This window comes from Lonchura striata, chromosome 7 (genome assembly GCF_050655825.1).
Source record: "Lonchura striata isolate lonStrDom1 chromosome 7, ASM5065582v1, whole genome shotgun sequence".
NCBI lineage: Eukaryota > Metazoa > Chordata > Aves > Passeriformes > Estrildidae > Lonchura > Lonchura striata.
The window spans coordinates 10089768-10107829 of NC_140709.1; the positions used below are offsets into that span (position 1 = coordinate 10089768).

The 18062-nt window shown below is 40.8% G+C and overlaps 1 protein-coding gene across 14 annotated transcripts in view; it reads right to left on the reverse strand.

Annotated features, from left to right (window-relative positions):
• Positions 1–18062, reverse strand: part of KALRN (kalirin RhoGEF kinase) — a 477147-nt gene that overhangs the window by 195549 nt on the left and 263536 nt on the right. For all 14 annotated transcript variants that reach the window (XR_014956495.1, XM_085584162.1, XM_085584156.1 and 11 more), the window contains one exon: positions 2197–2388. Coding sequence is in view for 13 of the 14 variants with exons in the window: in XM_085584162.1 (XP_085440288.1) it covers positions 2197–2388 (192 nt within the window). In the remaining variant the exon portion in view is untranslated. The remainder of the gene's footprint in view (positions 1–2196; positions 2389–18062) is intronic.

The window sequence follows — 18062 nt, forward strand, 5'->3', positions numbered from 1 at the left end:
AATATTGAAGAATGGCAATTACATTGGTTAACTTGCCATTTTACAATACAAGGGCCAAGCAAAGCCAACCAATGACTCATTTCTACCCAAGCCAACCTACAGCATAAAAAGGTAAATGCAGATATAAACACATGCTAAGGCTCTCCTGTTGTAACTCTTTGCCCTTTACACCAATTTCCCCCAGGCAGTCTTTTGTTATTTCACTGTGCCTGTGGGGATTCCAACAGCTGGCAGACAAACACCAAATCTTGGAATTGAATCCTCTCTGCAGCAACTTCCTCAATTAATAGTTTTGGCAAAAAACCCCAAGATACTGAGTTGTGTGGGTTTCATCAGTGTAGAAACATGTCACTGAAGAAGTCAGGTGGCGGTACACAGTGAAAATCACTGAACCTGCAGAAAATCACTGTTTGGCCTCTACAGGAGTGAATTAACACAGGGAATTAAATAAATGAAAACTTCCTCTTGCAGAGCTCCTGGGCATTCTCAGACTTTGGAGAACTTGTGGAGACTGAACAACTTTATCAACCCAACCCAATGGCTGTCATTCTTGATGATGGACATGGGTTTCTGTGTCCACCCTGACTTTGCTGTTGTCCCAGCAATGCTACAGCTCTCTTGACTGTCCCTCTGGAGAGAGAGTCACAGAACCATAGAATAGTTTGAGTTGGAAGGGACTTTTATAGGAGAGAGGCACCCAGAGTCTGTCCACTCTGGATTGCCTTAAAATTGACATTAATTAATTACTGAACTTTCAAAAAAGGCATCACAGAATCAGTCTGTCTCACAGAAAAGCATTAATGAGGCAAATACTTAGCATTTACTCTTAACATCTAGAGAGCAGCATTGATGCTAGCACAGAAGACTGTTTTTTAAAACTATTTTAAAAAAATGTTAATTTTTAATACATCTGCATTTTTATTCACCAAAACAGAGCTCATTAAAACCAGGTGTGTAGAGCATGCAGACTCCCTTCTTATTGAAGAACAGGAGTTTCATACAGGGAGGTTTTATTTCCCAAAGCCAAATTAGGCTACACAATACCAGTAACTATCTTTTTTTTACTAGTCATCACCTGCATAGGTGAATCAAGGATAATCACAGCAGGAAACCGTTATGAAATAATTTTTACAGAGGAAATAACCAATTAAGTTTCCCCAGTGGCAAACCAACATAGCTGCAAGTGTTCTAGCAACTCTGGGAACAACAGCATTATCCACAAGCTGAAAGTTAACTATATTTTAATATATTGCAGAAGCAGGATGTAAAAGAAAAACCTTCATGTACCAACAACTATAACTGTAAACTCCATCTTCCATACAAATATAAATAAATGTGTGCATGTACTTTCTACTTCAGGGGCTCCCCAACACACTGAAGCCTGACACATGCAACTTGTTTGTAACATGTAAATCAAGAAGCAGAGGCAAAGCTTTCAGCTTCTCCGAGTATCTTCCTGATCAAGTGTGCTTTCACAAACAGATGCTGCAGAGCATGAAAACATCCATCCTGACTAATTCCACCTCTCTCTGCAGAAGCCCTATCTTTAAAAGTCACTCACCACTGAATGGCCTTTGGACTGCAGAAAATGTGAAGTATGCTTTAATTACATCCCCAGTGGCCTCCCATTTGATGTCCTGTCCCCTGCATCTCCTCTGGCAAGTGGGCCTTATCTCTGGATATTTTTCAATTACACAAAACAGCATTTATTCAAGTCCTCACTGATTCACTGTATCAGTGTGTGGCTGTTTTTTTCTTTTACAGTGGTTTTGAAAAGTCAAGTCTGCCTCATTAAACAATGTAAGATTTCTAGTAACACATAATGATATTGGATACATTAATTAACAGTACGTTTAAATTGAATCCTCACAGGATCACGCTGCTAGCATGTTTATACTTAAAGTGTTAATATCAATTCATGTTCTTAGAAGAGAATTCTTGCTTTCTAACAATACATTCTAATTGTGATTAAGCACCACTCGAGATGGTGGCGCTATATTTTAGTGTACTGTAACATTCATATGTTTCATTCACATTTTATCTCCTCTTTACAACATTTACACATATGCATGAAATGAACCAGATAATATAAGCCCTGCGTGGTGAAAATCCCTTTTCTCTGTTATCTAAGTTTTCAGAGACAGCCTCTTGCAGCACTCTACAATACACAGCAAAATTCCCTCGTGCACCTCTTACCTCTTTGGTGTGGGTATGGAAGGAGACTGACATGTCCAAGAGAAGTTTCCTCTGTTCCACCCTCCGGACAAAGTCCTGAATCCGAACTTCCAGATGCCGAGCTGCTTTATAGATCTCTTCAGGGTCACATTCCCCAGTCTGAGCCAACTGCTCTGCAGCCTCCAAGAGCTTGTCTGCATTGGTGTATGTATTCTACCAGCAAACAAAGCAAGAAACACAGTATGAGTAATACACTGTGGCAAGTAAACCCCTGAAAGAGGCTGTTTATCCTTAAGGCATGAAAGCAAGTGATTACCAGAGTTTTAAAACAATAACAATATTTCCTAGTGGCATTGCCATCTGTGAAAGGAGAATGTATAAAGCCACATAGACTAATGCCTGAGTACACATGAAATGATTTCTTATTTGAAACACACCACCTCAAACCAATCCTGCCAGGCACAGCAATAGGACTTCCCATATGTTTATTTCCAAGTTCCCTGCAATTTCTCAAAGATAATGGCATGAAGCAAATGGGACTCACCAGCTCAGAAGGCTACAGTGCCTCACCAGACACGCAGCCACCAGCTCGCTGCAATGGCCTCCCGACTGCTCTCACATTACAGCGTGTAATCATGTTAGCCAGAGATGTCTCAGCCCCAAGAAATATTTGCCTCTCACTGGCTTTTGTGAGCTAGACCATATCTTCAAGCTCCTTCTACGTTTTTTCCTCTTGTCTACTGTCTGTTCTGCATCATATTTCCAGATGGAGTGAGTCCATGTGATTTGCTTACAGCTGCCAGTATGTAATGCTCAGTTCCAGTTTGCCCAGGGCACGTACCTGCCCTGCATTATACAAACATTTGAATGCTGCATTATCCTGAACAGATTTACCCCACGGCCACGGCCTTTATAGTATGAGGTGTAGGACTCCACAGACAGAACTGAAGAACCCAGAAGCAAATTAATGTACCCAACACATACCAGACTGTCAAGTAAGAGAGGGGAACTCCATCCAGTTTACCTCAGGTTTCAAGCTACCTGCCCATCCATTCTCTCTCTTTTTCACATCTCTGGAAAACACCACTCAACTAATACACCAGAGAGTCTCATGAATAACAGGAGAAATGGAAAGTGAGTGCAGCCATCTTCTCCAGAACCATGGAGCTATGCCTTAGTCAGCTATGTTTAGGCAAACTAAACAGAGCCAGCCCTTTCTGTCATTTTTCACTCAAGATGAATCCAATAGCTCTTTGGTATTCAATACTTAACAAAAATAAGGAGAGACAAAGATATCAGCTTCAGGGTGTTTCCATTACTGGGCTAGATCTTTGGAACTGCTTGGAATCAGCTTGATACTGCTCTCACTGGGATTTTTAACCTCTGCTTCAACAGTAGAATTGTAGCACCTTCCCTGTCAAAATCCTCCTCAGTTTAAAAATGCATTAACTTGATGCATATATACAAAATACCTCTAACACTGTGGACACACACACATTTCTGAGCATTACATGAACACTGTCAAAAATAAAAGCCATGGATCATACCATGTTGTTCCTACTTAGATAATATCCTGCTGCAGTCAACAGTTGTTTTTTGAGAAAATGTTCAATACAGAGATGGAGCACTGACCTCCAAGTTTAATGGGGGAACATATTTCCAGTTATAAAAAAGCAAAAAGAAAACATCTCATTCACTGTTCATTTTCCCAGTTTCTGAGGGCTGACTATAAATATCCGATATTTGCATTTCTCCTTTTGGACTGTGAAGAACATACTTGAGACAGTTTTGTTACATATAGTAAATTTTTATTCCCTCACTTTCAAGCTACTGCTATAATAGTTAGGCTGTTAACAGCAGCAAAATTTTATGTTTTAAAAATCATTTTTTGGAAACCTCTTTAGCTGAGAGTTTGTAAAAAATGTTCCATTTAATGTGATCTGAATCAGATCCAGTTTCATTTAACAGTATCCTTTCTGAATGATCCTCTTCCAATAGTATTTGGAGCAGATGCCAAAGCTAGCACAATTTTTCAAAGTCTAGTCCAATCCAGTGTTCTTCACACATTACCACTACAACAACTCACACACCAGTCCAGCTCCCTGAGCAGAAGACTGTTCCTGCTTTTATATGTATTATTTAGTGTACTTGTAAATGCCTTCCCTCTCTCCTTGTGGCACAGATTTGGGACACAATAAAGTTTTGTTGAAATACAGTATGGACACAGATTTGCTGCATTTGTCCCTAAGGCATTTAGGTCCATCTCTGCTGAAAGCCACAGAGTTTACTGACTCCAACATGTGCTATGTTGAGTTACCTGTGGAGGAGACGAGTTCACAGGCACGATGACCAGATGTAAATACACTGGTGAAAAGCATGTAGGCTGGACCCTAGGCTTTGGGGGAGAAAGAATTCAGACTGGCCTCAACAGAGGCTCTGGTCTCACTGCACAGGCAAAAAAAAAAAAAAAAATACATAGCAGCCCCTTTGCATTGCACAAGGTTCTCCAAAGGCAAAGGGGATTTTCTGCAGGGAATTTGATGGTGTGTGGAAGCAGCCACAAAGTGTTTTCCCTGGGCTGTGACAGGCACTGTCAGCACACAGGGATGGTTCCCTGAAAAATACATACCTAATTTGGGATGTGCTTGCATAAATGTGTCACACATAAAAGGCTTGAACACAGCACATTTTGAGTATGGAGACATTTTTCTTCACCTCTTTTTCTATATTTGTCCACTGAGGTCACAGGTTAGTGTCTGGATTTTAAAAACAGGTGCAGTTCATGATAGGAAAAACAACTAATGCTTATATTCCTGCCATTCTAGAAGGAAGGCCTGGTGCTGAGAGATTTCCAGCTCACTGCTGCAGATTTAAGAGATTTAGATACAGTTCAGATAAGCAGGCACATTTGGGAGTTACCCACCCTTGCCTTGAACTCCTGGGCTTGATGTGCTCATGAAAGGACTGTCCTCCCTCGTCAGCTGTCGAGATGTACTCACAGCACAGGCCAAACAAGCCAGAGGTTACTCATTTGCTGAGGGCTTGCCCTGCTTCTCTTCTGTTTGTTTGCTTAAAGTGCACATAAATCATACCAGATGTTGTTACACATATCAAATATTTTCATGTACATCTATTTCTCTACAAGCATTGAATCAAAGTGCTGTTGAAGCTGTGAGCTTCATTCTGGTTGGTGCTATAATGCTGCACTGCTTCCCTGCTCTCTACATTTTCATCCTGAGCTTGCTCTCTTGCTAGTAAGCTCTTTGGGGTACAGACCCTTATTTTATTATTTGTTTGAAGCACTTTATACTTTTTTTGGGGTGACATAACCTTGGGTAAGGCAGGGTGGGAATCCAAGAGGGAATTAAGTTCTACAATGAAGAAAAGCATGAAATGCCTCCTTGTCCCACCATCCTAATCCAGAAGAGGTTAGCTCAGATTCCCAGCCCTTTTGAGATCTGGCAGAAAAAAAAATAATCCATGAGTTATAAAATTATATGCTTTCTGAAGTTTTAGGGTTGTGTGGCATTTTTCTTAACATTGTCTTAACCCATGAGAGAACTGTCATGTGCAAACCCTTGAAATTCTCCATGAACTGCTAACTGGCATTCTACACTTCTGCATCATTTCATGCATAAAAACAACTTCCACCTTATATCTCTTAATAATCTTTGTAGACCAATCTTTGCATAATGACCTATTTCAATCATGAAACTTACAGACACAAGGAAATCTATCATCTATCTATCTATCTATCTATCTATCTATCTATCTATCTATCTATCTATCTATCTATCTTTGTGAACTTCCTCACATTTTTAAGGTATCAATCAATTTAGCACAGCATTTTGGTTTTGGCTCATGTGCTTTTACAGAAAATTACTCCATGTAGTTTTTATCTAGTGCTTAGAACTGCACACATAAGTAGTTTATTGCTGCATGTTTTTAGGCTGATTACATTGAAAATAGCTGTGTCTAGTGATAGTCCAGGGCAGAGTTCATGCCCTTAATCTGGACAACTGTTTTTTTCCAGAACAATCTGATTCTGTACACTATTTTCCAGCTGTTTATTTTATTTGAGGGATTTTCATGGTTAGGTATGTGATCACATCAAACACAAATTACATACCCCAGACTTCACTTCCCAAGCAGGTGTTGAGGTAAGGGGAATGAGGTAGCACTAGTCTGTATTGACCAAGTTCTGGAGCTCTGCAAGGACTTCCAGGCAAAGGTTCCTTGTATTGATTCAGAGAGCTTTGATACCTGTGTTTCACCATGAAAAAGGCATGGAAGAGAAGGCATCTCTGGAGTCCAGAAATTACCAACAGGAGAGAGAAGGCGACTAACTTAGACCTGACATTCTTGACTAAAGACAGGTGATGTGAATCCCTCATTATGCCTGCAGGCTGATGTTTAGGAGACTTATTAGGCTTTCTCTGATGTGATATGTCCTTTATGCTCTTTAGAGTCGTGACTCGACTCTCCAGTACCAAAAAGGAAATGTCTGTATCAGCACTCCTGCTGGGAAGCTGGGATGTCAAGACAAAGTTCAAAGCCTGATCCATCTCTTACTGAAAACAGTAAAAACGATTTTACTGACTTCAGGGAGAACTGGGTCAGCCTTCTAAACATCTCCCCAAGATCACAGGAGGGAAAAAATGGCAAAGGGCTAAAAATAGAACTCTGGAGAACTGGTACCTGTTCTGTACATAGAACTCCTGCCCAAAGAAACTGCAGCACGGTTCACGTGGGCAAAACTATAATTAGAGAGCTGATTCTGCAGTTCTTGTCAAGCCTTATAAACTATTGTTATCCTTAATTATAAAGCTCAGTTACTGCTATCAGATTCTTTGCTCAAGCTACTTCATTAAAATTAACTCCAGTATTTGTTGAGGTTAAGTGATCTCACAGTCAGGCCTTTGTGAAGAATTATATCTTTAGTAACTTGATATTCTAAAACTAAAATAAGTGACCACAATGAAACATTTCTTTCATAAATAAATCTGGGGTTTAAGGAAGCATCCATCTTTGTCAAAATTCCTCCTCCCTTAAGAAGGGCAAAGGCTAAGTGCATATGATGATCTAATATAAGTTGTGATTTTATTCCATTTGAATTGCACATAATCAAATCAAGACTTATATTCTTACTTGTGCTCTGTGATTCTAATTCAAAACAGACTTACCAGGAATTACAGTTACAGAAGTTACAGGCAGAATATCTCTCTGAGGTAATGCAGCCACTCATTCTGTCAGTACAGGATTGTTCCCCACTATAAACTAGAATGGAAACTTCTTCAGACCCTTTAAAAAAACATCCAGGCTAATGAAATTTCCATCAGCACCTTCTTCTTCAGACTGTTCTTCCCTTAAACATGGCAGTTCATCTTTAGTTTTTCTCGTCATAATTTCACACCAGTTCTCCTGGTATTAGTATCATGCTGATACTAATGACTACACCTCCAGTAATTCCATTATTTCAGCAAATTGTATAATATATTGTGTATATATATGTTTTAAATTCAAATGTATGGCATTTTTCAGTATTTATTAGATATTAAATATTCCCAGGAATGACAAGGTGGATATAACCCAGAATCTCACTGACCATTGTGAAGAACCAGATATTTTTCTGTGTATTGTTACTTTTATTTATTATTTTCCCTCAGGGTTCACATACAAACCAAGATGAATTTATTATTTGAATTTAAAAGAGTGACACACATTACATCAACTGCTGAAATGCCAGACAAATTGATTAAAAGCTACCTCATACTTTCAAACAAATAAATAGGCAAGATTATAATTAATAGTTGGGAATACATTAGCTAAAAGAATTCCTCTTTGTACTATTTCATATTGAGTGCTTGCTTTAGATTAAAAAAAATTGTTGGCTATGGTGTATTTCATCCCACCAATTGTTCATCTCAATCAGTAGTGCACTCATATGTCAAGTAGAAAACACTCCCATTACCACAATCATGCTAATTAATTCCAGTGTGATCACAACCATTATTCAATGAAATGCCAGTGAAATGTATAGTGAAACAATGTTTTAAATTACATTTAAAATCACACATCTCGTCCAATATTAGTAAGTATCTAAAGACACATGGAATTATGTCTGTGTTTACATAGTACAAGTACAAAAGAACAAAAGCTTGCTTGGCAAAATCTCCACTTCTCAGCCATCTTCAGTGTCATCCTGAGACCAAGAGAGGTGGACAGCTGGGAAAGCAAATTACATGTAGGCTCATTTTATGCTTATAAAGATATTTCAGTTTTCATTTTCTGCCACCTTACTGGTCTTCTGGTAAATATTAAAATGAAATTATGAAATACTGCAGTTCCAATATTTTATGGTCTTTACAAGTATCTGTAACAGTTAAGGAAGATATCTGAAATTGATTATTATTGGCTAGGTTTTATCCTAGTATTCTGTCCTTGGTAGTAGACATGAAAATAGCATGGTCCTTTAATTTGGGAACACCCTTGTACAAGGAACAGGAATGTGAAAGTGAGCAGCAGCAAGGAAAGGACAGTGAAGACAACCAAACAGTAACTGTGGTGCCAAACGTGAAATCAAACTCATACTGCTTGGTGTTATCCAGCACAGGGAGTGTACCACTACAACAGAATTATCACTGCCCAATTTCATAATTGAGTAAGTTGCAGAGTGTGTAACTGAGAGCTGCTCAAGTGACTGAATAGTAACTGAGCCTTTGAAATTCAGCAAAAATGAGGAAAGCATTTTCTTTTGTGGAAATGACAAGGGAGCACAAGAAGGCAGACTGTCAGGAGTGAAATGCAGCTCCTTTTGAAAGCTTCTTAAATGATTAATATCATCAAAAAACCCAGGTGGTTCACAGCAAAGTGCCACAAGTTCTTTATGATAGGGGCAAAAGGGAACGCAGGTGGAGAAATAAACATAGAGAAGCTCCAGGGTGAGCAGCAATCCAGGAGGGCACGGTATTGTTTTCTGTCCCAAAAGCTCAAATCACATCTTTCCTGAGTGCAATCATGACAGTTTTATCAAGTGTGATAGGTGTCTGGAATTGAAATAACTCTAGGCATTCTGGGTTTAATACCATGCTCATGATTTGGACATTTCAAAGACACAGCAACAACAGTAATAAAAGGCTTTGGACTGTCAGCAGCACTGGGAACAGCCAGCACCAAATGCAACTGGCATTATGGTTGCCTTAAAAACAAAAGCAGAAATAAACTTGTGAGAATGTGAATTCTGTGGCTATATTTTTATGAAACCTACTTTAAACAGAACAGCAAAGCATTTCCACTCCATTTCTTCCACAACCACTACCCTGACTCAGCTATGCTCTTATTTCCATGAATGTGAAGATAGGTTATTACACCTTTCCTGAAGCCCATTTGGAGGGGCATGGGACTGTTCAGAGAATGAGATCATGTTTGACAGAAGAAAATTTGGAAAAACTTTGACGCACATTCTCCTGATCTTTCAGCTTGAGGATTGCTACACAGCTGAATATTGAGACCACCAATCTGGAGCACAACACAGTGCTGCATATACATCACATAAAAATCATTGTTTTTTGTCTGGTAATAGATGACAAAAATGCAACACACCTGCTGCAAAAAGGTAAGTGTTCCACTAATGCATCACAGGACCTGCAGATTTGCAGCAAAATCTTTTTTTTTTTTTTTGCCATAAATGAAAGGCCATCTCTGACAAGCAAACTGATTGTTGGCAGAAAAAAACACAGAGGAAGATACGCTACATCATTTTAGCACGGTCAGTGCACTGCATCTACCTGAGAAAGGATGCAGAGATTTAATTAAATTTTTGCTGCTGCTCCTTTGAAATACAGGTTTCCTCCCTGACATGCTGCACTGCATCAGCTCCCAGGTGGGAGTGGTGCAGGAAATGCTCTCAGTGAGGGCATCACATTTTGTGGTGCCATCTCCTAGCACTGTCTCCATTCCCTCAAAACTCAAAGGGAAGCAGGGAGCCCCTTGGTGTTCTCCTGGGTCCCTCCAATTTGCGCTGTTAAATTTAACTTATAGCAAAAAATCACTTAAAAATTCATCACTTAAAAAAAAATTAATTTCTTTCCAGAATAAACCTCATGCTTCAGTACATTGCTTACCAGAAACAAACACAAAATTAGAATACAACACCCACACTTCTGTTCACAATTTGGGTATTTTCATTTGGCAAAATGAGGTTTCTCAACATACTGTGTCTATAGAATGGTAACACATCACCTGGCCACCACTCAGATAACATCCATCCCCGGTTCCCTGCTCTCTGGACCTCAGATAATTGCATGGAGAATGCCCCTCTCCTATCTACAATAATAAAATCTCCCCCAGCTTCAATTAAAGTTGAAGTAACTTTTTACTTCACCTCCTTGTTCTAGCTGAGCATCTTTAGAAGCAGGTCAGCAAGATGGTCCCTCTGGGTTCAGAATCTCTTCACTGTCAACATCAATTCATCTCTCTGTCATGGTTTACACATTGGAACTTGCTTCAAATGAGTAGAAACCATTCTCTGAATCTTATTAGATTTGTAAATCAATTTTTCACTACCATTACTTCCCTGACATGTGAACTGTCTGTATGGCTTACCCATCGAATTAGTTCTTCAGGGGTGCTACCAAAGCAGGATGGACTAAAGGCTTTGTCTTCCCTAAAACTTCAAAATATTAAAATCTCCTGTAACACATAGGAAGTATTACATACTTATATTGAAGAAAAATGGAAAGAGGTTTCACTACCCTAGAAGTAACAGACCATTTTATTTATTTAATACCAGACTTATTCCTATACTTTAGAAAAGTTCCAGACAGGAACTAACATTTTTTATGTTGGCCAGAAAGCACTCATATGGAGTGCACTATAAAAATGTGTTCTACTGTGTGAATGAAATTCAATTCAGCTTATCCATAAGCAAAACAAAGATTTAGAAAGATATCATGATTTTATTTCTGGCTCTTATTAGGGGGCCACACATGCTCTGAGACAAATATATCTTAATAATGACTTACAGTGAGAGATCTGGTACAGAGGCGTTCCCACCAGAAATTTTCATGCTATAAAACATACTGATTGCTGGCAAGTAGTAGATATCCATGAATATTGCAGGCATATGAGATATTACCCCTATAGTCAACATCTACCATATTTTTTACTATTAAAAAAGTCCTGACAGCTTTCTAGTGTATTCTTTATTTAGTGTTGCTGAGTCCTTCCTCTCCCTATCCAATCCCCTTCAAAACTCCCAAGTCATCCCCCAAAGGATAAGACTGGCCATAACATGAGACAAAAACAAAGATCAGAGAAATTCTCTTTGAGTTGTCATTTGATCTCTCTCTGCCTGGTGTCCCTGTGCCAAACCCCACCTGGAGGCATGTCCAGCAGATCCAAACAGCAAGTCCCATTCCTGCCAGCATTCTCATCCCAAAATAATCTCCTTTTTTTCACATCCCGATGTTAGCACAAAAATCAGATTCTGCTCTGTGCTCTGAAATATCTTTTTTTTTTTTCTGTCCCACATTTACATGCACCTATTAGAAAGCTAAATTTGAATGGTTAAATGACCTACTGACCCAATTCCCCACGCCAAGGGGGAGCACACTTGGGAGGGATGATGGCATTTCAGCGTGGCTGCACAGCCCTATGGAGCTGCTTCTCTCCTGGCTGTCCTAGTGCACTGCAGAGCAGTGAAGCCTGAGCAGTGCCCATCACTCAGTGTGCACTGAGGGGCTGTGCTGTGGCACAGATAAAACTCTGAATCCTTTGGGAAGGCGCCTGGAACTGGGAGGAGCAACTCTACACCCCAAGTCAGAAAAGTTTTTTTTTTCCCAAAGGACAAATGGTCTGAATGCATTCCTGACTAGGTGGTATTTATGTGAGCCACATTTTTGGTGTGAGCAAACACCTACCTCTGATTTTTAAGAAGTTTCAGTTGAGTCTATTTTAAGCCTAAAACGAACCCAAGAAGACAACAGAAAATAAGACTCAGATGGTACCAGACCCTTCCCCACCGTGGAGCACTGCAGGTTTCCAGTCTTTCCTGCTCTCAGTTTTGATATGTGGGCATTGACCACTCCAAGCTCTGGTTGTCAATATAAATCTTGGCCATTTTCAAAATAACCAGGAGCCAGAGGCCAAACCCCAGTGCTTGCAGCCATCTCTCCTCTCTCCAAGCAGGAGCACCCTTCATTCCACCCCATGGTGCATTTGCTTCAGCTGACACATTTAACATGAAGGCTGCACATCCCATTCCCTGCTGCTGACGAGTCACAGCCACCCTTTTACACCGTGCACTTCTGAACTGAGCCTTGGCATTACTCCAGAGGAGGCAACAGCAGGCTCAGCGTTCTGCTTGCTGCAAAGCTGGGGGTCTCACCAATGTCACAAAGACTCACCTATGCTGCACAGAAAAAAAACCAGCACTGACAAAATCTCACGCATTGGACAAAACACTCTGATAAAAATGAGTCACGTGTTAAGAGGAGCCAGTGCTGCTGTTCTGGAGCACACAGTGGTTTCTATTCTGTCAGCTGCATACTAAAACAGGCAGTCATGCTAAACTAACACGTGCACATGCTCACTGACAGGTCAGAGGCACCTCCTGTCTCAGTTCCTGACTTCTTGCAAATTCTGCAATTTCTTTCTCTCCAAACAAGCTTCATTTCGAATGAGCTGATTCTGCCTGCTTTTCTCATGTCAGCCTCAGAATTTCTCTCCCCAGCTCAGCAAAGGAGGCGAGGGCCCTGTGTTTCTGCATGTGGTGGTGCTCTGAACCAGACACTAAACAAAGGTGCCTAAATGCCTCAAACCAGAAGCCATTTCCACAGTGACACAAAACAGTGCTTCCCTGGGACTTGGTTATGCAAAACCAGACCTCACAGACCACTGTTATGGAGGGCAATATTAATGGCTGGGTTATAAGCACTGAATCAACAAGTGAATTATTTATATGTACATTAGGATTTTTGTCCCTATTCACACATGTAATTCCAAAAGTATTCTGTAAATCCACTGAGGTTGCCCTATCTTTATAGAGGGGAAATTGAGACCTGAACACTAGCACAGGAAAATAAATCTTAAAAACAGGTTTATATTCAATAAAAAGATGGTAGAACACTCTCAATTTATATATAACCAGTATAAAACCTCTGCAATAGTCTCATAATGCAAGTGTAGTTTTTAGACAATTCAAACACCTGATGAGGGACTAAGAGGACATCCTTCATCTGGACAATTAGGGATCCATTATAGGAAAGAAGATGGGCACAATCACACTGCCAAGCAGCTTCTCTGCAGTGTAGAGCCATCAAACTGGATTGTCCACTCTTCAGAACAAGTTAATTATAAGCCATGTATCTGAAACTGGAAGTGTGATTTTGTTCTAAATCTTGTTCAGCAGAGTGATCAACGGAACTCAGTCTATTTCCAGAAAATGATAACAAATACTTAAAATCTGTCCTTGAAAATTGTTTTACTCTGTTACTGCATACAAATCCCTGATATTGGATTTATCTACATTAAATTTCCTTTCTACCAGTATCTGCAAAGCATCATATTTGTGATTGACAGCAATGTCATAACCAGAGTTGTGCCATTCTCCTAAAGCCATCACTGGCTGGCCAGGAGGCAGCAGCACAGCCTGGGGCAGCTCCTTCTACTGCACTGGAACAGAATCACAAAGTTGATATGATTCACAGTGTCACTCCTGTCCCCTTGAGCCTTCCTGTTATCAATAGCTACAAGAAACTGAAGAGTACCAGTCCACCATCATTACAAATGAGACTTGGGCATTGCTGCAATTAATCTTCTGGAATCGATGAGGAACAGTTTGATAACCCACTGACCTGCCAATAAGAAGAGCACAAAGAAAAATGACCAGAAAGTCTTAAAAGCCTTTAGATGATGATGGTTTTCATCAACACAGACAGGTCAGTCAGAATAGCAGTGGTTTTTTTAAGTGGGTATATTTCACAGAAATTGTCAGAGGTAAATACCTTTTGTTTCAGCTCTAGGTTTTTTTTAGTTGATACATCAGTACCATATTGAATATATTTTTAGTACTTGGTTTATATAACATATCAGTGCTATTATTTTCCAGTGTTCTCTTTAAGAACTTTTGGGCCTTAAAAAAACAAATTCCAGAATTTATCTTCTTTAGGAAACATTGGCTGATTTCTGATGCCACTATAGAGCCTGCCTAAAAAGAGATTCCCCACTATCAACAGATCATGGAGTACCACTGGCCACCAATTCAATTCCATTGCTTCCACAAGATTTGCCAGGCTGCTACTGCCAGAGTCTCCACGGGACTGAGATCCACAATGTGCTCTGCAGAGTCCTTCCTTGACACCTCCTCAGGGAAAACACGTCCCTCATGCCCTGCTTCCAACTTAGGTCTGGCACTCAAGTCCCCACAGCATCACACCCGAGCCAGGCAATCTGCCCAAGCCTTCCCAGCCTTTCTGGCTCCTGGCCCAGGCTGTGCAGACCCATTTCAGCATCTCTGCTTTTCCACTGCAGAGAGGTCCCAAGACTCCCAGAGGCTTCTTGATTCCATGCACAGAGTTGTACCACGGCTCCCATGATAAACTATCTGGCCCTAGGAATGCTGTTAGAAGCTTTTGGATCCAGCAGGACTGAGGTAGCCTCCACAGACAGCCCATGTATTGGCACTTCCACTGATCTCTGCTGTCTGTGACTGCCAGATGCAGCCTGATGCCAGCCAGAAGGAGAAACCAAGAGTTCTGGAGCTCCTGCACCATGGTACAAAGGCCTGTGTAATCTGCTGCCAGTGGGCATTCTTTCCTCTTTGTGAAGTGAATACATTTACATAAATGAACTGAACAGGAAAATGCAGATTATAGCTTCAGAACTTGCTAATGGCCATGTAAAGGATGATGAAAATAAGAGTAGGATTGATTTTTTGTTGCCTGTCTCATGTTTTTGTTATTTTAAAAAAGGTTTGGTATTACTGAAAGTACAGTCGTTATTGCCAACTTTGAGCATATTTCTCACCAGGATTAATTATCTGCTTTTCCCTCTTTGGCTTAATATTTCATCCTACATAGGATTTTAGTCATTCAACCCAAAGGGAAAAGTCCAGTATGCCCAGCAAGCTACTCCTTTCAACAACCACAGAGGTCACAAAATTGTAAAAAGTGAAACAAAACAAAAATTAAAAAAACTACCCTAGGACAACACTCCCTATGTGCTCATTATCAACATGGACTCTTCATTTATTCCTAGTTGGTTTATCAGTACTGAACTTCATGCCAAACGTTAGACAACAACATCCAACAGATCTGGAATTTGTATAGGAAAGCACTAGGTTTTTATCCTGAAGGCCAAACAAGTAGCTGTTTGCAATTCAGCTTTGGCCAGACTATTCCATTACCACACATAGTTTTAAAGCAGTTCAAGTAAAACTATGTGGGACTGAGATGTCACACAATACTATTTTTTACCTGCAAAATTTCTTACTGGATCCTCTGGATATTTCACATGACAAACAACATAACTGTATTTTTCCAACCTATTCGGACCTAAAGTTCTTTTTATCTGCAAGGGATTTTCAAAAACTCTGTATTTACAGTATTTTAGGAACAGTGGAGGAAGGGAATACTCTAGAAAGGAATATTGGAAAACAAATTGCTTCTTAGATGAAGAATATCATCTGAGCTTTGATTTCTTATAGCTGATACAGGCCTTTGGCTTTCTCTGCTGAAAGCCTTCACTTGAAGAAAATACATTTACCTCCCTGATATGAATAAAAGGAAGAACTGAATCTTAAAGGAACTGTGCATGTACACAAAGGTTAACTTTGATGGTACAAAGCCAGTGGTCAGGTGTTTAATCATTCTCTTCCAAAGCTGTCTTGGAGGAAGGCAAGCACAGATACCCAAGAACAGGAACACTGAATGGCTTCCCAAATGCCGGAGTGCAAAGTCCAGCATTTTTATCACATTTTGTCTGACTCTTCTTCTTTGCAGTAATTCAAGAATAAGTCCACTGCATTGCATTTATGCCTTGGCAAAATGGACCCCATAAAGCTTTCAAAGTTGGGAACAGAGAATTCAGCCTCGTACCTACATCAAAACTGTTCTAGACACAAGGCCTGAACAAAGAGCTGCTGCACTGGACAGACCCCATGAACTCTGATGGCCATGCTCAGCCTCCAGTCAACTTTCTTACTGTGTTTGATAAGAAGGGGCAACCCCACACATTTTGAGCCAAGGCTGTTCAGAATATGTGCTTTGTTGTGATATTTCACCTTGTAAACTTCAGTGCCTTTGGGTTACCGTGAGAAACACACCAGCTCTTGCAGGCAAACACACACAGATACTAAACAAAAACCCAGTTGCAGCTGTGAGCTTAACGTGGCCCAAGAGCTTTGAGAACAGCTCCAAAGATCTGAGAGCAGCTTATCCCATAAACACAGATGACAAGCATCACCTTGACTTAAACCATGGACCGCCCAGCCTCGCATTTAAAAAAATAAAATATTAGGGGGGGTTGTTTTTCTGTGTGACCTTGAACAACGTGGTTTTTGGCAGCGGTGGGAGAACACCATGGGACAGGGAGTGAGCCAGCTTCCACTTCTGCTTCGTTTCACTGCGAGACAATGTTTGGTTAGTCTGGATGAGGAGCACCGGCTCTGTTTGCCATTAGCGCTCCGGGCTCTGCAGCGCACTGTGAGTGCCATCTGCAGGTGCAAATCTGCACTGGCTGCCGGCTGAAACGGGGATAAAAACCCGAGCCACAGGAAATCTCAACCGCACTTCCAGGGGAAAGCTCGTAAAGGCAGGAAGGCTATTCACAAAACCACTCAGACCTGCGGCAGCACAATGCCAGGGATTATCAGAGCAGCTTCCCATGACATTTCCTAATTCTGCAGCAGCACAAAGGCAGCAAGGCTCTGTGAGCAGAAGAGGATGCTGAGAAGGCCACCTTAACCACCTTAACCTCTGACTGCCAGGACTGCCAGAAGAGAGGAAAAGGATACTGAGAACAGGAGAAGCGCTCCCAACACGCGCAGTTCAGCTACATAGTACTGAAGTGTTGGGAGACTTTTCCAGCTGGAAGGCATGCTGTTCCCAGGTAAAAGCTCTGAGTAAGGAAAAGTTAGAGAGCCTAAGATGAAATTATCTTTTGATTTACAACCGTAACTGACTGGACTACGGTTATCTGATTTGCAAAAAATAATTCCAGCCAAGCATAGATGCCATCATTGGAACACTGTAGCTACATCCAGAGTGATATTCCTTTGGTGAAGTCTTGATAATGCCTGGCCACAAAATGTCAGTGTGGGCACTGTGCTGTGCCAGGTTGGCACTTCCACAGTGGCAGCCTGCCAACAGTACCAGCACTGACTGAGAACCAGTGGCAGGTATGCACAAGGTAACAATCTCCCTCCCAGGAGCCCCAGATTTTGAATTCAAATTCAAACATTTGCCATCTGTGCGTTCCATGTAGTATAAATACAGTCAGAAAAAATGCCAGAGCTTTGTCTAAACAGCAGTTACGAGAGAAAGAGACCCCAAATTACATTTCCACTTGCCCGCAACACAGTGCAGTAAAATCACTGACATTTTCTGAGCACAGCTGTATGCAGGAATGTCATCTATTTGGGCCATGCCTGATTGAATCATTACATCCAGATTTATCAATCTGCACTTTCTAATCAGACATAGAGGGAGCATGTTCCACCTCTCAATCTAGTGCCATGGCAGGTCAGTCAATCAGAGCATTTCTCAGCACAGCAATGCCGGACACAAGACTCTGGTTTACACACAGTAAGGCAAAAGTAGGAATGTTTTGCCCCCTGTTAAAAATGTCAAGACTCCTGAAAATTGCTTCTAGTCTGACCTTTGCAAATG